Genomic DNA, 24,310 nt, shown 5'->3' on the forward strand with positions numbered 1-24,310 from the left:
GGATGTTCCAGCATAAGGAGGTACCGTCTACTCCGTCCTTGTTCTCACCTTGTAAAACCCACTGTTCTACTGTTTTCCAGTGGGTTTCAAGACCAAATAAGTACATTTACAATGGTGATAGTGACATCAATGACTAAAGTTTTGGTCAACATCTCAAAATTGAGAAAGTAACCAAAAGGGAGGAATTGTTAAAGCAAACTAAATATGGCCTGAGAAGGTCTCTACTTCTACATTTGAGTCCTTGAGGACAAAGCATAACCTAACTTAATAGGTAGACAAGATTGAAAACATAACTTAGGAGTATGTGCCTATAACAATAGCTGAGTCTTGGCTAGTCCTAGCAGCCATAGTTCAACCACTCATACACTGCTGAGGGTTCCAACTGTGTTCAAATAGTGCAAGCGCTGAGTTGTAACCAATCCAGTTGTTTCCGTACCTCACTTCCGATTTCTGTATGTCACTTCCCTTTTTTTGTCTATAAATCTTCTTCCACCACATGGCTGTACTGGAGTCTCTCTGCAGCTGCAGTAATTCTAAGGGCTGCCCAATTCATGAATCATTCATTGCTCAACTAAATTCCTTTAAATTTAATTTGGCTGAAGTTTTTCTTTTAACAACTCTTTGCAATAACATTTAGCTTGACACAAAAACATACTGTATAGGTGTACAAAAATATTTTATTTCTTTATATCCTTATTTCATAAGCGTTTTTTCTATGTTTGTATTTATTTATTTATTTTTGCTTTTTGGAGGTTTTGGTTAAACATAAAGATACAGGCTGGGCACAGCGGCTCAAGTGTGTAACCCCAGCATTTTGGGAGGCCAAGGCAGGAGGATCGCTTGAGGCCAGGAGTTCGAGACCAGCCTAGGCAACATAGGAAGATCCCCGTCTCTATAAAAATATATATATATATAAATTAGCCAGGTGTGGTAGTGCATGCCTGTGGTCCTAGCTACTTGGGAGGCTGAGGTGGAAGGGTCGTTTGAGCCTGGGATGTCGAGACTGCAGTGAGCCATGATTGTGCCCCTGCACTCCAGCTCGGGTGAGAGAGTGACACCAGGTTTCAAAAATAAAAAAAAATAATAAAAATAAAGACAGAAACACACATATTAGCCTAGGCCTACACAGGGTTAGAATTGTCAATATCACTGTCTCCCAACTCTACATCTTGTCCCACTGGAAAGTCTTCAAGGGCAGTAACAGGCATGGAGCTATCATCCACTATGAAAACAATGCCTTCTTCTGGAATACCTCCTAAAAGTCCTGCCTGAACCTGTTTTACAGTTATTATTTTTTTTAATAAGTAAGAGGAGTACACTCTAAAATAATGATAAAAAATATAGTATAGTAAATGCATAAGCAAGTAACATAGTCATTTGTTATCATTTTCAAGTATCATGCACTGTAGATAATTTTATATGCTAGACTTTTATATGACTGGCAGTGCAGTATCATCACAAACGTAATACATTGCACTATGATGTTACAGTGGGTACGTCACTAGGTGATAGGAGCTTTTCAGCACCATTGTAATCTTCAGGGACCACACTATGGTATATGTGGTCCATTGTTCACTGAAACATCATTATACAGCACATGCCTGTATATGTGTATATGTGTGTATATCTATGTGTGTGCATATATTTATGTACATATATGCGTATATATAAATTGTTATATTGGCCAATTTCCAAAATATGGTTTTCACACAGCAATCTCAAGTTAATATCCAGAATTCCTTGCTTCTATATATGGCTATCAACCACATTTTATCTGGTGACTCTTCCAGGGACAGATTCCCACTTTGCTTCCATCTCCCCACCTCCAAAACAACATTTAAATGAATAGCCTTGTACCCATCTCAGTAATTTTTTTTTTTTTTTGGTGGTGGTGGCGGGTGGTGATTTATCCCAGGAGTGGGATTTCAGGGGCCCAGGTAATGTGCATTTTTATTTTGACTAAGTAGTGCCAATTTGCTCAGCAGGATGGCTATAACAGTTCACAGTCTTACCAGCAGTTCATAAGGGCTCTTGTATCTGTGTTTGCATTCAGAAAGCTGGAGAATTAAGAAGGTGCTGGGGGTGACACCCAATTGGAGATCTGTAGGAGAATATACCCTGAGCTGATCTCATTTCTCTCTTAAACAACACAATACTTCCTGTCTCCCGAAATTCATTCTCCCCTCTTTCTATAGTAATAGACCCTCTGATTTTCAGTTGGGCATGTAGATTTCTGGAATAAGGACCATATTACCCCATACCTTTTGCAACTATTTGTGACCATATGACAACTTTCTGGCTAATTTTATGGAAGCAGAAATGATTTCTACAACTTCTGGATTGTGACTATAAATGGAAGAGCCATTCCCATTGCTATTTTCCTATTGGATAAAATCTGTACACAACAGTGGGCAATCTTGAATCATATAGATGAGGGCAATACCCTGTATACAGTGAAGCAACAATATAAAAATAGCCTAGGTCCCCAACATCAAACACCACCACAAACCACAAATACCTTGTTCCCAGATCAATAATGTGAGAGATAATTAAAACTGTCTTGTTTTAAACACTGTTATTTTAGGACTTTCTTGGATTAGCATTATTAACATCCTGGCTAATCAGTTATTTTATGTAATTGAATCTAGGATGCCTTTGAATGTAAGGTACACATTATTTTGTATGCTACTAAGAAAAAATGCTACCAATTACATTATAACAAATTGTTTTCTTATAATTCAAAATTTACATTTTATACAAATTGAAAGACCTAATGTAGACTTATTCAAGAGATTATTTTTATCAGAGTTTTCTGGTCTGAGTTCTTCTTCATATAAAATAGTTTTCTATTTTCATGGAGAATCATGGTGAAATCTTGTTGAGGACATTTTAAATGACAATTAACCTAAATACATGGTGGCAACTATGGACAGTACATGTTGGCAACCATGGACATAACTCAGTTTAAGAGAAGACAATATGAACAGTCATGGCAAAGTTCACATGTGCTCAGATATTGACAACAACCCCACAGCTGCATCCTGGCCAACAGCAGTCACATGTTTAAGCATGATTAAAACACCAACGGATTTTAAGACACACCCTGACTTTAGATTTTTTAATGTAAAATATGTGTCTTAAATGACAAAATCTGATCTTTTGAAACCATATTTGAGAAATAACCTTGACTTTCACTTCTAGTCAAGATAGAGTAACAGGGATCAGATTTACCCTCCCAGGCATAACTAAAAACAGAAAAAACTGACAAAATATAGGAAAAAATAGCACTTAAGTCACTGGACTTCAGGCAAGTAAGGTCAGCAATCTCTAAAAGATGGAAAGGCTTAGATGAGCCCTAAGATGGCCATATCTTCATGCCTAGATAAATGTTCTAGGCTGCAGGGAAGGGAAACTCAGTCAGAGCCTGCTAGTTTCCTTCAATTGAAAAAAATGGAGCCATGACTCTAGGGAAGCCAAGGTATCAAAAATTTTCAGAAAAGGGTTTTGGAGAGTGTAGACCTATGTAGAAAGAGAACTCTATTGCAATAGCACTGTTTTTATTTTTTTTTAATGAAAAAAAGGATTATCTCAATTTTCAGAAGATCCACACCCACCAGTTATTCAGTTAAATACTGATCAGCACATGTGTATGAGAAAACTACATAAGGCCAGGAAAATAACCACCCAAAGGGGACAGTGATCAGAGCCTACATGGACCTGAGAAGAGTCACTATTTCCAAAAGCCAAGGTAGAAGAACTTCACAATTCATAAAGCATTAAAGTACAAAGAAGGGTTTTGTAATAGCACTGGGGAAATGACTTCTAGACAAAACACTACTTTGGTTCCACTTAACTATGCTTAACAGTAAGACTTACAGGGATAAAACTGATACTAAGTATAGGAATACAAATACATGCAGCAACCAACAAGATAAAATTCACTATTTCTGGCATCCATTCACACTTTACTATTACCAGATGTAGAAATAGGCAGGAAAAATATAACCCTTAAGATGGATATTTGTGAATTTTCCAGTTTTCCTTCTACTGTTGAATTTCACTGTAGTCAGAAAAGATACTTGGTAGGATTTTGATCTTCTTACATTTGTTAAGATGTGCTCATTGTCCTAATGTGTTCTATCCTGGAGAATGTTCTGTGCACAGTCAGGAAGAGCATCTATTCTGTTGCTCTTGGGTTTAATGTTTTATATGTCTGTAAGGTCCATTTGGTCTGTAGTGTTACTCAAGCCTGCTGTTTTTTATTGATTTTCTGTCTGACTGTTCCATTCATTATTAAAAGTGAGGTATTGAAGTCTCTTACTATTATTGTTTTTCTGTCTATTTCTACCATCAGTTTGTCAATGTTTCCTTATATATTTCAGTGTTCTGATATTGGGTGTATATATATTTATAATTGCTATATATTTCTGGTGAATTGATGTTTTATCATTATATAATGATCTTCTTTGTTTTTTAATGACAGTTACCTGTATTTTTAGCCAAATGAAGTTGTCCCATAATTTGCTCTTACTGTTTATTTTTAAAAATCTTTAACTCTATGTATTTTGTTTGGGATAATGTCTATTACTATTTCTGGAAGTTCACTAATCTTTTCTCCCTCTTTTTCTAAACTAAGAAATTTTTAAATCTTAGACATAATAGTTTTCATCTATAGACTTTTTATTTGAATCTTTTTTATCTTTACCATGTCTCTACTTGGTCAGTTTTTCCTCAAGCTTTTTGAACATATTAAATGTACTCATAATAACTTTTAAAGTCATTAGCTAATAATTCTATTAACCATGTGATTTATTGGTCAGTTTTGAAGGAAATAATGAAGAGAGAGCAGAAATAAGCGAAATAAAGAATCAATTTTTAAAAATTCAACTAAGAGGGGTTTTTTAAATTAAAAAAATTGGCAAATCTTTAGCTAGACTAAGAGAAAATAGAAAATAATCAACTAATTGAAATCAGAGATGAAAGATGACACACTACAACTGATGCCAAGGAAGTAGAAAGGATCATAAGAGACTACTATGAAGAATCACATATCAACAAATTGGATAACATAAAAAATGGCTAAATTCCTAGAAACATACAATCTGGCAAGACTGAGTCCTGAATAAATAGAAAATCTGAGTAGACCTGTAGTTAGTAAGGAGATTGAAACAGTAATAAAAAACTTCCCAACAAAGAAAAGGCCAGGACCAGCTGGCTTCAATGGTAACTTCTGACAGACACTTAAAGAAGAGTTAATGCCAATCCTTTTCAAGCTTTTCCAAAAAAGTGAAGAGGCGACACTTCCAAACTCATTTTATGAGCCTAGCACTACCCTAATAATAAAGCTAGATGAAGATACTGCAAGAAAAGAAAACTAGAGGACACTATCTCTGATGAATATGCATGTAAAAATCCTCAACAAAAGACTAGCAAACTGATTTAACAGCACATTAAAAGTATCATACGACACGGCGAGTGGAATTTGTCCCTATCACGTGAGGATAGATCAGCAGGCAAAAATCAATTAATGTACTATATCACATCAACAAAATGAAAGATAACAGTCACATGATCATCTCAAGAAATGCAGAAAAAGCCTTTGACAAAATTCAACATTCTGTCCTGATAGAAACTCTCAACAATTAAAAATAGAAGGAAATTACCTCAACATAATAAAAGCCATATATGAAAAGCCCACAGCTAAGTCATACTTAATGGTAAAACACTAAAAGATCAGCAAAAAGACAAGGATGTCCACTCCTGCCATTTCTATTCAACATAGATCCTAGAGACCTAACCAGAGCAATTAGACAAGAAAATGAAATAAAAGTCACCAAAATTGAGATGGAAATGATATGATTATTGCTGTTTTCAGTTGACATAATCTTATTTGTAGAAAACCCAAAAAATTCCAAAAAGACTGTTAGAACTAATAAATGAATTTAGTAAAGTTACAAGATGCAAAATCAACATACAAAATCAGTTGTGTTTCTGCACATTATCAACAAACTATCTGAAAAGGAAATTCAGACACAATCCCACTTATGATAGCACTAAAAAGAACAAAATACTTAGCAATAAATGAAACTATAACATATTGATGAAAGAAATTAAGGTAGACACAAACATATGGGAAGACATCCATGTTCATGGATTGGAAGACTTAACCATACCACTCAAGGCAATCTACAGATTCAATACAATCCTTATAAAAATACCAATGGCATTTTTTTTTAACATCCATGTAAACTCCAAATAGCCAGAATAATCTTATTCCCTGATTTTATAATATATTACAAAGCTGCAGTAATTAAAACAGTATGGTACTGCCATAAAAACAGACATAGAGGCCATGGGAAAACATAGCCCAGAAATGAATCCACCCACATACGGTCACTTGATCTTTGACAAAGTTTACAAGAATACACAATGCAAGAAATGAAAGTCCTTTCAATAAATGCTATGGGAAAAACTATGTCCACATGCAAACGTACAAAATTGGACCCTTACCTTATACCATACACAGAAATTAACTACAAATGTATTAAACACTGAATATAACTTCTGAAACTACAAAACTCCTACAAGAAGCCATAAGAGAAAAGCTTCAAGACTTTCCTTGTGGTAGTGATTTAATGGATATGACACCAAAAGCACAGGCAACAAAAGCAACAATGACCAAGTAGAATCACATCAAATTAAAATGTTTCTGCACAGCAAAGAAAACAACAAACAGAGTAAAATGGCAACCTGCATAAAGGATGAAATATTTGCAAATCATATATCTGATAATGGATAAATTTGTATAAAATATAAGAAAATCCTACAAATCAATAGCACAAAAACAATTAACCCGATTGAACATTGGGCAAAGGAGTTCCATAAACATTATTCCAAAGAACATAAAAATGGCCAACAGGTATAAAAAGAGATGTTCAATGTTGCTTATCATCAGGGAAATATAAATCAAAACTATAATGAAATACCACCTTGCACTGGCTAGTATAGGTATTATTTTTTTAAAAAGTATATTGCCAAAAATGACAAGAAATTGAAGCCCATGTTCATTGTTGGTGGGAATGCAAAATAGTACAGCCACTATGGAAAATAGTATGAATGTTACTCAAAAAAATAAAATACAACTACCATATGATCCAACACTCCTAATTCTAGGTATTTGTCCAAAAGAATTGAAATCAGGATCTCAAAGAGATATCTACACTTCCATGTTTATCACGGCATTATTTACAATAGCCAAGATATGAAAACAACCTAAATAAATGAATTAACAATGTAGTATATTTATGCAATGGAATATTATTAAGCATTAAAAAGAAGGAAGTCCTACAATATGAGATAACATGGACATAATCCTAAGTGAAATAAGCTAATCACAGAAGGAGAAATACTGCATGATTCCACTTATATGAGGTATTTAAAGTAGTTAAATTCATAGAAGCAGAGAGTAGAATGGCAGTTGCCAGGAATTGAAGGAGGGGGAAACGTAGAGCTGCTATTCAATATGTATAAAGTTTCAGTTGTGCAAGATGATAACTGCAAGAGATCTGCAGTACAACATTATGCTTCTATTTAACAATACTGTATTATAAATATAAAAATTTGTTGAGGGTAGATCTCAAGTTCTGTGTTCTTGCCACAGTAAAATTAAATTAAATTAAATTAAATTAAAAATACAGATAACTGAAGACCAAGAAGAAAGAGGAAGATAAAAATATTTGAAGAATAAATGGCCAAAACTCTTTCAAATTTGATTAAAGCTATACACTCACTGATCCAATAGATTCATCAAACTCCAAGCATAAAATCCATAAAGAACGTGACACCAAGCTATATCATAATCAAATTGCTCAAAACCAGTAAAGCAGTCAGAAAAAAAGGACACATTACACAAAGAGTATCAAAGAATGATGGAAGCAAGATGACAGTGGTGTATCACTTTTAAAGTACTGACAAAATCCATGCCAATAAAGAATTATTTACCCAGGGAAAACAACTTTGAAAACAAAAGTAAAATGAGAACTTTTCACACAAGGAAAGATAAAATGCTATATCTTCAACAAACCTGCACTACCATAAATGTTAAAGGGAGTCCTTCAAGCAAAAGGAAAATGATAGCAGAGGGAAATGTATCAAAACAAAGGAATACAGAGCACTGAAAATGGTAACTGCATAGAAAAATATCATGATTATTTTCTTCCTTAATTAAGTTACTTAAAAATATAATCAACAGTTTAAACCAAAAAGTACAAAAATGCAATAGCACAGAGGCCAGAAAGGGAGAAATATAGTGTTGTATGCTTCTTACATTATATGTGCAGTATTATGAGCTCAATTGAAGGTAGGTTGTGATAAGTTAAGGATGTATATTATAAACTCTAAAGCAGTCACTGAAATAATAAAACAGCATTATAGCTAACAAGTCATAAAATAAGTTAAATGGAATCATAAAAATGCAATCTTGTATCTTGGATTAGATCCTAGAACACAAATAGGACATTATTTCATTTCACACTGGTGAAATCTAACAAACTAATCTATAGATCCAACAAAATCCTATTAAAATCCCAGTATGGTTTTTGATAGAAATTGACAAGGGGAATCTAAAACTCATAGAAATTCAAAGTGCCTAGAATAGCCAAAATTATTTCTGAGGAAGAATAATGAAGTTGGAGAACTTACATGACCTGATTTCCATAATTATTAAAAAGATATTGTAATCAAATCAGCAAACTATTGGCATAAAGATACACAAATAAAGAAATGACGCAGATAGGTCAGAAATAAACCCGCAGATACAAGGACAAGTCTTTCAAACAAATGATAGTGAAACAACTGAACATCCAAATGCAAAAGAAAATCCTTAACCCATACCTTGCACCACACAAAAAATTTAAGTGAAAATGGATCACAGACCTAAACATGAAACCTAAAAATAAAAGTTCTGGAAGAAAATATAGGAGAAAATCTTTGTGAACATGACTTAGGCAAAGATTTCTCCTAAATGGCACAAGAACTCACAATCCATAAAACATACTGATAAGTTGGATTTCTTCATCAACATCAAAATTTTCTGGCTGAGTGCGGTGTCTCACACCTATAATCACAACACTTTAGGAAGCCATGGCAGGAGGATCACTTGAGCCCAGGAGTTCATGACCAGCCTGGGCAACATAGTGAGACCCTGTCTCTACAAAATATTTAAGAAAAATTAGCCAGGCATGGTGGCACAAGCCTGTAGTCCAGTTATTGGGGAAGCTGAAGTGGGAGAACTTCTGGAGCCCAGGAAGTCAAGGCTTCAGTGAGCCGTGATGGCACTGCTCAACTCTAGCCTGGGTATACACACACACACACACACACACACATATATACAAGTCTGTAATTCAAAAGACACTGTTAAGACAATGAAGAGATAAGTCCCAGACTGGGAGAACATGTTTGCAAATCAAGTTTCTGGTCAAAATGTGTTTACAGAAAATTTAAAGAATACTCAAAACTTACAATCAGTAACCAAACAGCCCAACTGAAAAATGAACAAAAAGTTTGTAGAGAAACTGGGACCCTCATACACTCCCTCTTGGGATGGAAACTAGGACATCCACTTTCAAAAACACTTGTATCTTAAAAAGTTATACATATACTTACAATATGAAACAGAAATCTCACTCCTGAGAATCTAAGCAGTAAAAATGAAAACATTTTTCCACACAAAGACTTGTATACAAATGTGCAGAGCAGCATTATTCATAAGAGCCAAAATGGTGGAAATAACTGAAATGCTCCTTAACATGTGATTGAACACCCAAAATGTGGGATATCCATGCAATGGGATACTATTTGTCAACAAGAAGGAATGAAATACTGTTACATGTTGCAATGTGAATGAATCTCAAAAACAATAAACTAAGTGACTGAAGGCAGACCCAAAAGGCCACATTTGTATAACTATTTATGTGCAGCATCAAGAAAAAGCCACTCGATATAGACAGAAAATATATTACAGGTTTCCTGGGGCTGTGAATAAGAACAAAGATCAACTGAAACTGAACAAAGAGCCCATTTTGGAATGACGGAAATTTTCTAAAATATTATGGTGATGATTGCACAACTCTTTAAATTCATTAAAACATGCTGAATTGTACACTTGAAATGGATGTTTCCTATAGTATATAAAATACAACTCAAATTATTCTGTAATGAGCTTTTACTGTACCCAGAATTAAATCTAAACCTACAACTCCCAGTAAACATAACTCCTAAGCACGCTCATATTTTCCCAGAAAAATAAATGACTTGTCAAAAGGCTTACATAGAGGGAATGGATTTTTTTTAAGTTTGCTGATTAAGGCAGCCAGGAGAAATGAGAAGGAGCTTAATGGCTTAATAATAAATAAATAAATAAATAAATAAATAAATAAATAAATAATTTGTTGCATTTGAGGTAGATTGTCTTTACTATGCTCTTCAGGATTTGTATCTAATTCCCAGCCTTCCATTCTCTGTCCAGCATTTGAGAAGTTTGAGCTAAGCTTAAATCTAAATAAAAGGCCCTTCCTCTCTCTAATGTGCACTGAGTGTCATGCCAGTCACTGCTTAGATGTACTCACAATACCAAATTCACTCTTTACAAACTTCCATCAATCAAGCAGACTTAAAGATTATATTAAGCAAGCACCATTTATCCAGAAGTGTGCTGGTTCTTGTGGATGAATGATAAGATCCTTTCCTTCAAATAAAATAACTGATTGAGATCCAATATAGAAAACGGAACAAATCATAACTGTTATGGTTAAAGTGGAAGTGGGACCCCCAGAGTCATTAATCTGTCCTCGAATTCAACCATCACCTGACTCTATCACAGTGGCCCTTTATTACTCTCCCTAGAATTCCCTGGGCTATTTCAAAGTCATCCATGAAATCTATCCTCTTTATTTCAGAGGTGAATAAATAAAGGTCCAGGATGGGAAAGGGACTAGCACAAGGCACATAGTCATGGTTCTCTGAGTCCTCTAAAAAGTACAGATTTATGCATGAAGCAACTTGAAATCAGAGTATATACATGAGAGCTTTCTAGACAGTGGCACTATACCGTATTTCTCTCTTTAACCTCCACATCACCTATCATTCTGCTTTGGCCATAAGCGGGGCTCAATCATTACATTTGGAATGAAAACATACTGAATGCAAACAGGTGGTAAATCCAGGGGAGTGATTATAGCATCAGTAGCCTCAGAGAAGAAAAAACATTACCATGGGTGGCAAGGATTTCATTCATTTGGTTCACATTTATTAAGAATCTATAAGTGCCAGGAACTGAAAGCAGCCGTCTGTTAAGAAAGGCTTTATTTAATAATGGCTTTATTTAATAATAGCTTTATTTAATAACAATAGCTATTATATTTGTGGTGCCTACTATGTTCCAGCAACTGTATTAGGCACTTTTTATGCTATCAAAATTTAATCTTCACAAGAACCATACCAGCAGGTATGTTTTGCTTCATTTTTACACATGAAGAATTTGAGGCTGAGAGAAGTAAAGTGACCTGCCCAAGAACACTAATTCAGGAAGTGGAAAATCCAGTGTTGTAAATCTGATCACCTTTCCATCAAACCAAGGAATTTTCATCATATGATGGATTTAAAGTCATAAAAACCAGGCCAGTAGGGTGAATTCTTGTCCTGGCTCAGTCATCAATTTTCAGGGTGAAATAGTGCACTTCATGGAATCTTTTGGCACCTTGGAAATTCTACCTGGAAAGTAAGACTCAGTGTAGCCTTGCATGGAATTGTTGGATGATTCAATGAGATGAAATCTGTGGAATGTTTGGCCCTACAAGTGAGGAAGGCATCCAGATCATTAAAGATGCAATTTTATGTATAAAAATGTCCTAATGAGATTCTTCCAAGAGGTTAAAGCACAGCTAGTATGCCTAGTGAACCACAGGAAAACCACAGGGTTTTTAGGGTACTTTAGGGTTTCCACAGTCACCAGGATGACAGTCTTAGGTAACTTTTGGACCAGTATTCCTGAGTTCCTGTCCTAGTCTGTCTGTTCTTCTGTAACACTATACCATGGACTGGGTAATTTGTAAAGAACAGAAATTTATTTCTCACAGGTCTGAAGGCTAGGAAGTTTAAGATCAATGTGCCAACACATTTGGTGTCTGGTGAGGGGCTTGGTCTCTCCTTTCAAGATGGCACCTTGTTGCTGCATTTTCAGGAGGGAATGAATGTTTTGTCTTCATATGGTGGAATCACAGAAGTACAAAAAAGGGTCTAAACTCACTCCAAGTCATTTTCTAAGGCACTAATCCATTCTTAATGGCAGAGGCTTCATGACTTAATTACTTCCCGAAAGGTCTCTCCTCTTAATATCATCAAAATGGTAGGATTATGTTTCAACATATGACATTTGGGGTACATTCAAATCATAGCAGATTGCTAGGCCACAGGTTCTCCAGACAGACTCCTGAGCCAAGACTAAAACATTCAGCTGGATACCTTCTTTTCAATGATTTCTTTCTGGCAAATATGGAAGAAGACAGGTGCAAAGACGGAGAAGTTCTAGGGCCATGGATCATCGACTGCCAGGACAAACTTGGCAGGCTCATCTGTCACCCAGCTTCAGAGGTTACTCAGCCCCAGTGCTTACTCAAAAAGCAGGGTAGAACAGCTGGGACCTATAGGCCTCAAAGATGGGAAAATTAAGTGAAAAGATACTGTTTACTGGAGATTGATGGAAAAGTGCTAGTATTTGTTAATAAGTTGAGGGGATGATAAGAAGTGGACAATTCCAGATTATATTGTATAGGTATAACTGGCCAGGTCTTACTAATGCAGTTGTTCTCCACATGTAGTCCCTGCACCACCACCGGCAGCATTGCCTGGGAACTTGTTAGAAATGTAAATTCTCAGGCCCCACTCCAGATCTACTGAATCACAGACCCTGGAAATGGGGCTCAGCAATCAATGATTTAACAGCCCTTTAGGTGGAGCCTCCTGCATGGTCAAGTTTAATAACCACTATGCTAATGGTATGGATGGAGAGGGTCACATAAAAAGAGGAATAAAGAATGGCTTCCAGATTTCAGCATAGTGAGGCATTTACTGAGATGGGGAAGACTGGGAAAGAAAAATGTTTAGGGGTGGGGCTGGAGTTAAAGGCCTGTTCGAGATGCTAGTGATACATGCAAGGGTGTAAGTTAAATGGGCAGTTAGATATGTGAGTCTGGAACTCAAGGGAGAGATCAGAGCTATTGACTTTGATTAGAAGATCCTTCCAACAGGTCTAATTTATTGTAAGTGATGGGCTACCACAGGATAGCCCAACCCTGATTATGGCCCAGATCAGGTGCTCAGTAAATGCCACTGAATGAACACAAAGGAGCTAGCTTTTCCTACTTACTCCAGTCTGGTGAGAATATTGCCTAAGCACTAAGCATTCTTCCATGCAATATTTATTTGCTCAACTGGAAACAAAGCTACTGTCAGCAAAGTAGGTTTCTTATAACAGTTCATTCTGAAAACTTTCTCACATCTCAATACCAAATGCCAATAACTTTTCACTCTCTCTCCTCTGGCCAGCATTGTTTGGCTTAACTTGCCCATCCACAAGTCCCAGAGGATCCAGTTATCCTGTGCCTTGCTCTTGAGTAAGCACTGGTTCTGAGTCAATCCCCAAGCCAGGTAACAGAGGAGCCTACCGAGGCTGCCACAGCAATGGTGGAAGGAAGGGAAGAAGGGAAGAAGGGAGGAAGAGAGGAAGGGAGGAAGGGAGGGAGGGTGAGAGGAAGGAAGGAAGGAAGGAAGGAAGGAAGGAAGGAAGGAAGGAAGGAAGGAAGGAAGGAACATATGAATTCAAAATTGCATCATTAGATGGGATAACTTGAGTGCTATAATAAATCTCCCTGTGGAGACTGTGGTAGGGGTATTGTAATTCATTTTAACTGGGGAACTTGAGAAGGTTTTGGAGAAGATGAGGCATTTCATACAGGTCTTCCTTGAAAAATGAGTAGGACTTAGATGCTTGGAATGGGAGAGTGGCATTCTAGAATGAGGAATCTGCAGACGCAAAGGTCTGGCGGAATGAAAATATATAAAACAGTTAGAACTTCTATATGGCTAAAGGATAGGGTGAATAAAAAGCAGTAGTAGCAGATAAGGTCAGAATGGTGGGTATGGGACAGATTTCTGGGGAGGCAGCATGAATGCCATGGAAACACTGATAGGCAAATGTGTGTTCAACAGAGACACAGTAAGAAATGACGTAAGTGAGAAATGAATTTCACCTCATGACACAATACACACATACACATATTTAAAACTAAACAAAACCTTCCTCAAAGTATACCTACTTCTTCATATGCAATGTAAGTTGATAATTTCCTTTTTAGTTTAAAAAAGGTTTTTTTAAAAGTGCTACTAGGGACCAACCAAATTATTTTTATGAGGTAATAATGGGACGCAGCCTGTATTTTTCAAAAAGATTGTCATACATAATGAAAAGTTAGTGAATATGTTTGAGAAATAAAATAACACCCATGCTTTAGGAAGGTAGTTCTCATAGCTTCCTATGTGGATGACATTGCAGATACAGCAGAGACTGTATACAGGGAAGTAATTCTTCAGATGGAAATGGATACTGCATTACAAATATCCATGCCAGTTATAATGAAGGCTTGAAATGGAGCAGTAAACTGGGAGGTGGAGAGTGGGGCAGGTACTGAGTAAGATATTCAGGATAGAAATAGTAGAATTTGCTAAGTGATTGCAGGTGAGTCATTAAAGAGAAATAGGAGTCAACATTGACTTTCAGATTGCCATCTGAGGTAACTGTGCAGGAAATGGTGGCATTAAACCAAAGGTTTGGGGGGAGGAGCTTGATTGCTGTAGGAAGAGATGTAGATATAAATCTGAGAGTTATCTGTGAAACTTCCAGGCGGACAAGCCCACTAGGCTGTCATATGTGTGGGCTAAAGCATGAATGTGGGTGGAGTATACAGGTTGGAGATTTGGAAGATAATATTTGAAGCCATGGAAGTACAGGAATTTACTCAAAAGAGTGTGTAGAAAGAAAAAAAGAAAAGAAGGACCCAGTTGAGAAACATTCATTTAAGAGTATCTACTTAACACAACATCTCCTTCCAAAATGGTTTTTCTTTTTTTCAAGTGAGGAAAGCTCTTTGTGTATGGATATGTGTACATCAGGGTGTGAGTGTATGCAATACACATGAATGGATGGCATGTGCATTTTAAGGAAATATTGTTATGTACTTGGGGAGCTGGTGTAGGGCTCTGGTCCATTTAATGGTACCTGTACTCACTGTCTCTGTTTTATTACTGTTATCCCCCTTTCCCTCTTTTCTATCATCCTTCTTTTGTTCCATTCTTGTCTCTCTTCTTCCACTTATCTACATGCTCCTTCATCACCATTTAAAAGTCCAAGGAAAACATGGGCAAAATAGATTAGTTTGGGTTTTGGGGGCTGAGGTTGGGAACATAATGTGGGAGTGTGATTGGGATTGGCCTGAAAGACAGGGGTGGGCATGTGTTCAGAGTTAGAAGCAGAAAATGGTCTGTGGTGGGAGAATCCACTTCTGATGTTTTTCCCACTGCAAATTCTGCCATTGGTGTGAGTGCTGAGTATTAATGTGTACATTTCTGGGCTCGTGTCTGAATGTGTGTAAGGCTCTTAGCTTGACTTCAATAGGTCATTAGATGATGCTGCCGTCATCATTCCTGCTTCTGTCCAGCAAACATTATTTTTTTTTTAACAGAAATATGCTGCCATGCTTATACTTCAGGAGATTTAGGATTAGAGCAGTTAAGAAGGAAGGAAGAAAGGAAGATACATATCAATTCAAAATTGCATCATTAGATGGGATAACTTGAGTGCTATAATAAATCTCCCTGTGGAGACTGTGGTAGGGGTATTGCAATTCATTTTAACTGGGGAACTTGAGAAGGTTTTGGAGAAGATGAGGCATTTCATATAGGTCATATAGGTCATATTCACAGTGAATATGAATAATGGTTAATCCGATAATTAGCATTTGTAAGGGCAGTTAATAACATTGAAATGCATATGCCATGTGAATAGGAGGATATATTATTTTTTCTTTCCTAGCTGTGTAACCATGGGAAGGTTGCCTAACCTATCTGATCCTCAATGTCCTTATCCATAAAATGGGGGTAATAATTCCTATCCCAGATTTTCTTTGGGAAGACTAAAGAGTAAATGAGCCAGGAGCTTTGAAATTAAAAGGTGCTTGACAAATGTTAGTTCCTTTCTTCAGTTTCTTTGACTCTTTGCTCCTTCCTTGTTTCTACCTCCCATACATGTTTACCTGTCCATATGTGAATGTGAAGTATATGTTTATAGTACTTTCTCCACTTTAAATTCTTAAACCAAGTGGCTTAACCTTTGTATATTACTGTAAAATTGTCAAAAGCAGGTTAATTTAAGTCCCTTTTGGAACACACACATTTATTTTTCATTAAGTAATATCCATCTCTGTCCCTAGGAATTTTCTTTGCTCTGAAGTCTGTATTATTTGATATTAAGATGGCCATTCCTGCTTTATTTTGATTAATGTTTGCATGGTATTTAGACCATTTGTTGTGAACATAATTATTGATACATTAAGGCTATGTCTGCCTTTTTATTTTTTGTTTTCTGTTCTCTGTAATTTTAGTTTCTCCATTTTCTTTGCCCTGCCTTCCTGTGGGTGACGAGCATTTTTAAAAAATTCATATTGATTTATTTATAATGTTTTGAGTACATTTCTTTGTATAGCATTTTCAGTGTTTTCTCTCAGTAATATATTATATATACATAACTTATTTAATAATCTTCTGACTTCACCACTTTACATGCTTGAATGAAGTGTAGAAGCATGTCCTCCCCTTTACATCTCTTTACATTCCCCAGTTTACAATATAAATGTGTTAAATATTTCCTCTACATATGCTGAGACCACATTAGGTAACATTATACATTTAGCTTCAATTATCAAACATAAGAAATTTCAAGAGGAAAGAGAAAGTCTGCTGTATTAACCATGTTTTTGCTTACTGTTTATTGTTTCTTTTCTGTTTTCAGAGCTTACTATCATCTTTTTTTAGGGTATATCTAAATTTCCTTAGTATTTCTTCATTGGAGAATGTCTTGATTATCCATTCAGTACTGAAGGATATTATTATTGGACATAGATTTCTGGGTTGTCACTTCTTTTCCTTCAGCATTTAAAAAATGCTAGGGCATCATCAGTTTCTGATGATAAATCTGTCATTCTAAAGTTTTTTTTCCTTTGTAGAATTGTTTCTCTTCAGCTGCTTTGAAGAAGTTTCCTTTTTCTTTCATTTTTCAGAGGTTGATTACAATGTGTCCTGGAGTGTATTTCTTTGTGTTGATTATGTTGGTGTTTGCTCCTCTTCTTGAATCTAAATGTTTATGTCTTTTGCAAATTTGGCAAGTTTTTAGTCATTATTTTTCCTGATACTTTTCCAACCCTGCCCTCTTTCTCTGGGGAATCTGTTGGCATAAATGTTAAAGCTTTTGTTATAGTTCCACAGTGATTTCTACTGTTTTATATTTGTAAGCTATTTTTTTTCCCTCTGTCTTCTCCACCTTACTGTTGAACCCATCCATTGGGTTTTTGTGGGGTTTTTATGTTACTGTATTTTTCAGTTCTAAAAATGTCACTTTGTTCTTCTTTATGTTTTATATTTCTTTGTTGAGACTTTCTATTTATTTTCTGAGATTTTCTGCATTATCACTTGTTTCAAGTGTATTGTAACTGCTCACTGAAATGTTTTTATGACAGGTGCTTTAAGATCCTTATCAGATAATTCTAACATGGGTGTCATCTCAGTATTGGCATCTGTTTATTTTCTTTTCTCATTCAAGTGGATATCTTAGTATGGAAAGTGATTTTTTGATTAAAAGTTGGATACTCTGGATCTTATTTAAATCTTTTGTTTTAGCAGTTCTCTAACACTCTCCTGGATGGAAGAGGGACGGCAGAAGTCCAGTTTCTCCACTGTCTCTTGACATCCAGATTGGGGAGGGGCTGTTTGTTACTGCTGGTTAGAGGTGCAAGTTTGGCCTTTTCTCTGGGCCTATGCTGATTCCATCCTAGCTGGTTGAGGTAGAAACTCCTAGTTACCACTGGTAAGGGTAGAAGTTATGGTTCTCCATGTGGTCTTCACTGGGAAAGGTCTATTTTCACTGGGGATTAAAGTCCTTGCTCACAACTGGTCCTTTTCTGGGCATGGGGTGGTGGTTCCTTTGAAGCTTGGTGAGAGTGGAAGTCTAGGCTCTCCATTTGCAAGCCTAAGCTTCTGACTAGCTGCATTGTTATTATGACAGCTGGCATTCTACTGTACCAAAGTGTCACATTTTCTAGCTAACTTCTGATGCTTTTGCAAAAAAAAAAAAATTGCAACATATTCCTTTCTCCTTTCCAGACTTTGCCTAGGACATAGTGGGAAAAGGAATACCTTTGCAGGCAGACCAACAAAATGTGGCACTTTCAAGCTGGGTGGCTGTGGGAAAATCACTCAAATTCTCTGGGCCTCTATTTCCCCAGCTGTAAAGGAGGAGTAGGAAGCTCACAGGACTCTTGCTGAATGAGCAAAATTAGGTCAAAGGGCCTGGCACACAGGGGCGGGAGGGGGCTCAATAGATGATAGTTCCCTTCCTTTACCTCTCCTGTAGAAAGAGAGATGCAACCCCCCAAGAGGAAGAAGAAACCAAGGTGTTTTACCTACCACCACTAATCACCACGTGTAGGTCTCATCCAGCACTCTAAGGGTTAAATCTCATGCCCAAAGTCTTATTTCTTAAAGAGACACACTTGACATCTTCCACCTTGGGTTCTCAGAAAACACTCCAGGGAGACAGCTTGACCCAGGCCACTCTCAGAGTGAGAGCAAAAGCCAAAGCAGGGGCTCACGCTGAGAAGGGGAGGTGAAGACAGACCTTGTGCCAGCCCACACAGCCCGGCGCTATTGTGTTCTGAGCAAGGACAATATCATCGCTTTGCCAAAAGCTGCTCCAGAAGCAACCGGGTGGCGGACTCCACTTCGGCAACTCCCATTTTGCCAGCCTGCCTGTCACCTCCAGCTCCTCAGAGCAGCTGTCGCGATCCCACCATCAGCGCAGCGACCGCGTCCCCAATCCCCATTGCTCCCATCCCCCTCCCAAGCGCGGGATAGGAAGGAAGAAAGTGGCGAGTGAGTGAAAGGAAAACGAGCGCGCGCCATTCTCCCAGCTCCGCCCGCTGAGATTCCTCTGCAACCCCCACTTGGCAGCCCCTGGCAGCAGCCACCAGCCCTGATGCGCTAGACTTGGCTCTCAAAAGCCTTTCCCAAACTCCAGGTTCTCAAGTTGAACAAGAGACTGGAAAAAAATCTCGACTCCTAAAGAGCAAGGAGCCAAAGACACCTTGGGGCACACAAGTACTTTTTAAAAACGTGACCATGAATGCAGAGTCCTGACCCCCACCTCGAAAAATAAAACTGTCTTGGGACCAGCCCTGTGTTTCTTCCTCTTTGCTTTCTCAGCCACATCTGGCAAGCGGTCTCTCTCTCTCTCTCTCTCTCAACTCTCCTCAGCGCCCCTCCCATCCTCACCTCTCCTGCAAGTCTGTGGTGAATGGGCCCCTTTCCAGCTCCCCAGACAAGCAGCCCAACAATAGATAATTAGCCCTCTCCTGCAAGGAAGGGTTGGTTGGAGGGGGGCGGGGGGTTGAGGGGGACAACGTGCCACTTACCTGATCTCTTTAATGCTTTCCAATTTGCACATGATTTCTTGCTCATCTGCCATACTTTTCACTGACAATTTCACGTCCCGAGAGATGTACAAATACACCAGCCAAAGGATACAATAGACACAATGTAGCCACCTCCTCCGGGCTTGGGGCTCTGAGCCTGTGCGGTAGGGGCTTGGAGAGGCCTGGGAGCTGTAGTCCACAGCTTCAGGGCCAGCCAGGCAGCCCGGGGGCCTGTAAGACTACAACTCCCAGAAGGCCAAGCGAGACATGCCTGTTTCCCTTCCTGCAGCCGCACTTTAAATCAATTTGTTATAGATAATTATGTCAAAGGTTGTGAAGAGTGCAAAGGAATGGGGATATTCATCTGGCCCGTGTGTGGGAAAATGGGGAAAAAAAAAACTCCTGAAGGCCATTGGAGAGATGAGAGACGTACCCATTCGCTCCCCTTCGGGGGTCCTTGCACCTACTCACCCGCAAAAGATTAGCGGTAGTTGCTAATTATGCCTTGCGGATGGAAACAAAGCCTGCAGGGAAAGTAGCTTCGGAGATGTTGAATGTGCTAGCTGCTGCCTGGGGACCAGTAACTTTGGCATTCAAATTAGGGTGGGGCGGGGGTGGGGAAGAGGAGGATGGGAGGAGGAAGATGCTGCAAAAGCTGGGGGAAAGGAGAGTGGGGAGGAGAACCTTGTTACTTCCAGCTACCCGTTCAACAAACAATTACTTAAGCTCGGACTTTGTCAGTCAATGGAAGAAGTACTGTAGGAGTCACTGGGCGAGGCAGATAAATAAAAGCAAATCCTTGCCTTTGAGGAACAGAAGAGGCTGAAAATTTACCTATTAATTACAGTACAGTGTGGTGTCAAACAAAATACAGGAATAGATAAGGTGTAACCTGTGCAGAGAAGATGTAAATAGGTCTCAAGAGTGACTAACGATTTGTCAGACCATAGAGGAAAATAGGCTTTCCAGGTGAGGATACAATAGAGAGAGAAAGGAAAGGATGAGTGGTTCAGAGTGCCTGAAATATAGGATTCTTATATGAGGTGTAGAGGTGGAAAAAAGAAATGGGAGATGTAGTATTTAGAAAAGGCAGGTAGGAGCCAGACTATGAAATATGTTAAATGTCAGACTAAAGGGTTTGGACTTAATCCTATAGGCAGACATTTATCTAATAAACTTTTAAATTTATTTATTTATTTATTTATTTATTTATTTATTTATTTGACAGTCTCACTCTGTCGCCCAAGCTGGAGTGTAGTGGCACAGATCTCAGCCCACTACAACCTCCTTCTCCTGGGTTCAAGCAATTATCTGGCCTCAGTCTCCCAAATAGCTGGGATTACAGGTGCCCATCCACCATGCCCAGATAATTTTTGTGTTTCTTAGTAGAGATGGAATTTCATCATGTTGGCCAGACAGGTCTTGAACTCCTGAGCTCAAGTGATCCACCCGCCTCAGCCTCCCAAAGTGCTGAGATTACAGGCATGAACCACCACGCCCGACCCTAATAAGCATTTTTTAAGTGCTTACTCTGCACCAAATAATGTTTAATTATTGTATGTTTCAACGCACGGTAGTGATAAGGTTGGAGGAATATTTTAGGGAGAGACTCTGGAAGCAAAGTAGAGAATGATTAGAGGACATGAGTAACTGCCCAGGTAAGAGGCAGTTACTCAGAGTGCACAAATAGGCCTAGAGAGCTGGACTTCGGACAAAAGGAAGATGGTGACTCACTCCCAACTAAAGGTGAGTCAGAACTCTCCCTGAGTTTGTCCTTTCTTTTACTGAGCTTCAGTTTCCTCATCTGAAAAATGTACCTAGTGAGCCCACCTCAGAGGCTTGTTGTGAGGCCTCTATGAGATCATTCCCATCATCATGCTGAATACAGGGCTTGGTATATTGTAGGAGCTTGAGAAGTTTGTGCAACATGAATCTCATGTCATTCTGGATGTCCACAGTGATTTTAAGCATTCTCCAGGGAAGAAATTAAAGCCCTTCTCTTCTTTGGATCAAAGATGTAATAACTTTCTTAACCATAAAATTCTCCCTAGTGTCTACATTTTCCTATCATCTTGAAGGTTGCTACCTTGTAGAGCCACTAGTTGGTATTTAAAGAACACTGAGTTGGTTAGTCACAAACCCTGTGGATCCAGAGCCGAGAACTGGCCCCAGCTCTGTCTCATAAGGGGAGGAGGTAAATGACAAGCCTGTGTAAGTGCCTAGCATATACTGGCTACTGTGCTGAGTCTGATATGTACAACCTATCATTTTATCCTCACAACCAATATGAAGGGGGCAAGTAGATTCATCCCCTTTTAGAAGGAGGAAAACTGACTCAGATAGGGAAAGTTGTTTTGCCAAGGCCACACAATAAGTTATGAAGCTAGAGCCTGTGCCCACTTTGGACCAAGTTACTTGCAGATTAATGAAGATAGCATGTCTGGAAAAAAAAATATAGCAACCAAAACTAAAATGGGGTCCTGAGTGTACGTATCTATGTCAAACATAAAGTGGTTTATAATGCGTTAATGCTGGCTTGGGGAGAAGTGGAGGGTTTGTAAGGGATGTGTGGGAAGCAATTTATGAACCGTCTTTGAGATTTTAAATCTAATGTCTCTCTCTTTTTCCACTATCCCCTTCACCCAAAGAATCCTTACCACTGACTATGTTCACACATCTGGTAAAAGTCTGGATGTGGCTACGTATCTGTTTCAATTAAATATGTTAATGGGTTTAGAGTCTGATTTGGTAATAATTTGGGAACTATCTTGTCTTTCAAGCCTCACAGAAATCCTAGTTTATAGATGAGGAAACTGAGACCAAGAGAGGCAAAGGACTTGTCCGACGTCACCCAACTTGGCTGAAACAGAACCAAGACTCCTGACTCAAGGGCCTGTGCTCTTCCTATGGCCCCACGCGGCCTGTATGAAGCTGCTACTGCTACCATGGGGCCTGAATGCCTCTGTTACTTTTCAGCCAGAAGGTACACTCCAATATAGGGTGTCTGCAGAGGGCCAAGCATGTCCCATGCCTCCAATCTATGGACATTAAAGGAAGATAACAGTTAATCTAACAGAAGAGGCTGTGGGAAAACCTGGAGCTTGGAAGAAGGCTTGTGCTATTTGTAACAATTAAAATGTCCAAATACAGAAAGAGTAATATGCCTCTTAGCTTCTGTTGGTTTGCTTTTGGCTCTTTGACCTCTTTGAGAACAGATGTTTCACCTGTTCCTTGCTGAGTTTTAAGAATCCAGGCTAGCAATGAAAGGAAGGAAAATGTTGTAGAGAAAGTATGAGGAAGAGAAGGAAACCATAGCCTTCTGCCCCTTCTTCTGAAGCAGCACTTAAAACAGTATCTGCAAGCCAAGGTGGTGGCTTTTCCATAGTAAGTATTCAGTAGCTCTCAATTGATCAGAAGTTTGCAATGGCTGAAACAATATTTAAGATATGGGCTAGCAGTGAGTTCTAATGCATGATTTTATTAGAAGAACTGATTGATTTGAGGGGGTAGAAATAAAAAAAAATTCTTAGTTTTATCAGGGCCAACATTATTCTTATTGCTAAGAAACAAGTAAGTCAGGCAGGGTATGTTGGGGTTAATACCATTAAAATGCAAGAAATTAGCAAAAAGGAAGTCAGTCAGTCTCTTGTTAACATGATCATACTTTCAGGGAATAGATCAAGACTTTAAAAATGGAGGCCAGAATATTGAATTCACAGATCTTTCTTTGTACTTCAACAGTGAACTGAACTAAGAGGAGGCAGAGATGCAACAACATCCTTGGTCCCAAATTGCCTTTGAAAAAGTAGTGCAAATTACTTATTAAATTTCTCATTATATTTCTTAATCAGCATTTCTAAGAGAAAAATGAGCCAAAAGTTTTCAGCCCAAAAATGTTTATTGTATACTTATGATGTGTCAAGAACCATCAAGGTTTCAGTGAAGATTTCATAGCAGATATGACAGACATGGGCCTTGCCCTTACCAAGCTTACCATTTAGTGAGAGATCAGCTATTACAAAGATCATGCATACATATATAGCTATACCTAGCAATCAGGGCTTGAAATAAGTCTAGGTTCTGTGAGCACACACATAAGGGGAGAACCAACTTAGTCCTGAGAAGTGAGCAAGGAGTCAGGGAAAAGCTTCCTGAACAAAATTAGGCAGGAAGGGAGAGGAAGGGAGGGAAATAGCAGGAGGCATGGAGGATTAATTCATGCAAACAGCTAACAAATATTTACTGAACACTTACTACATGCCAGGCACTCTCCTAGGTTCCAGGGATATATAGTGCTTTGCAGGTATTAAGTTAGTTTAATCCTTGCAAAAATTTCACAGGAAATATATATTATTATCATCCTTATTTTACAGAAGAGGAAGTTGAGGCACAGAGAAGTTAAGTAACTTGCCCAGAGTAACACAGCTAGTAAGTGGCAGAATTGAGATTCAAATTTAGAGAGTCTGCCTCCAGAAGCCATGCTCTCACTTACTGTGTTCTATTAGTTACCCAGGATC

General features: G+C 38.2%; 1 protein-coding gene across 3 annotated transcripts in view; it reads right to left on the bottom strand.

Moving 5' to 3' along the window:
* The window catches only part of ZC4H2 (zinc finger C4H2-type containing), a 119,907-nt gene that overhangs the window by 43,102 nt on the left and 52,495 nt on the right, over positions 1 to 24,310 (bottom strand). The window contains exon 1 of one of the 3 annotated variants that reach the window (NM_001261736.1): positions 19,794 to 19,900. The exons of 1 other annotated variant lie outside the window; for it this stretch is intronic. In NM_001261736.1, the coding sequence (NP_001248665.1) occupies positions 19,794 to 19,846 (53 nt within the window). In that variant the 5' untranslated portion in view covers positions 19,847 to 19,900. Of the gene's footprint in view, positions 1 to 19,793; positions 19,923 to 24,310 lie in introns of those variants that run through there. One more of the 3 variants, XM_015127582.3, reaches the window with a different exon arrangement.

The sequence above is a fragment of the Macaca mulatta genome, chromosome X, assembly GCF_049350105.2.
Source record: "Macaca mulatta isolate MMU2019108-1 chromosome X, T2T-MMU8v2.0, whole genome shotgun sequence".
Classification (NCBI taxonomy): Eukaryota; Metazoa; Chordata; class Mammalia; order Primates; family Cercopithecidae; genus Macaca; species Macaca mulatta.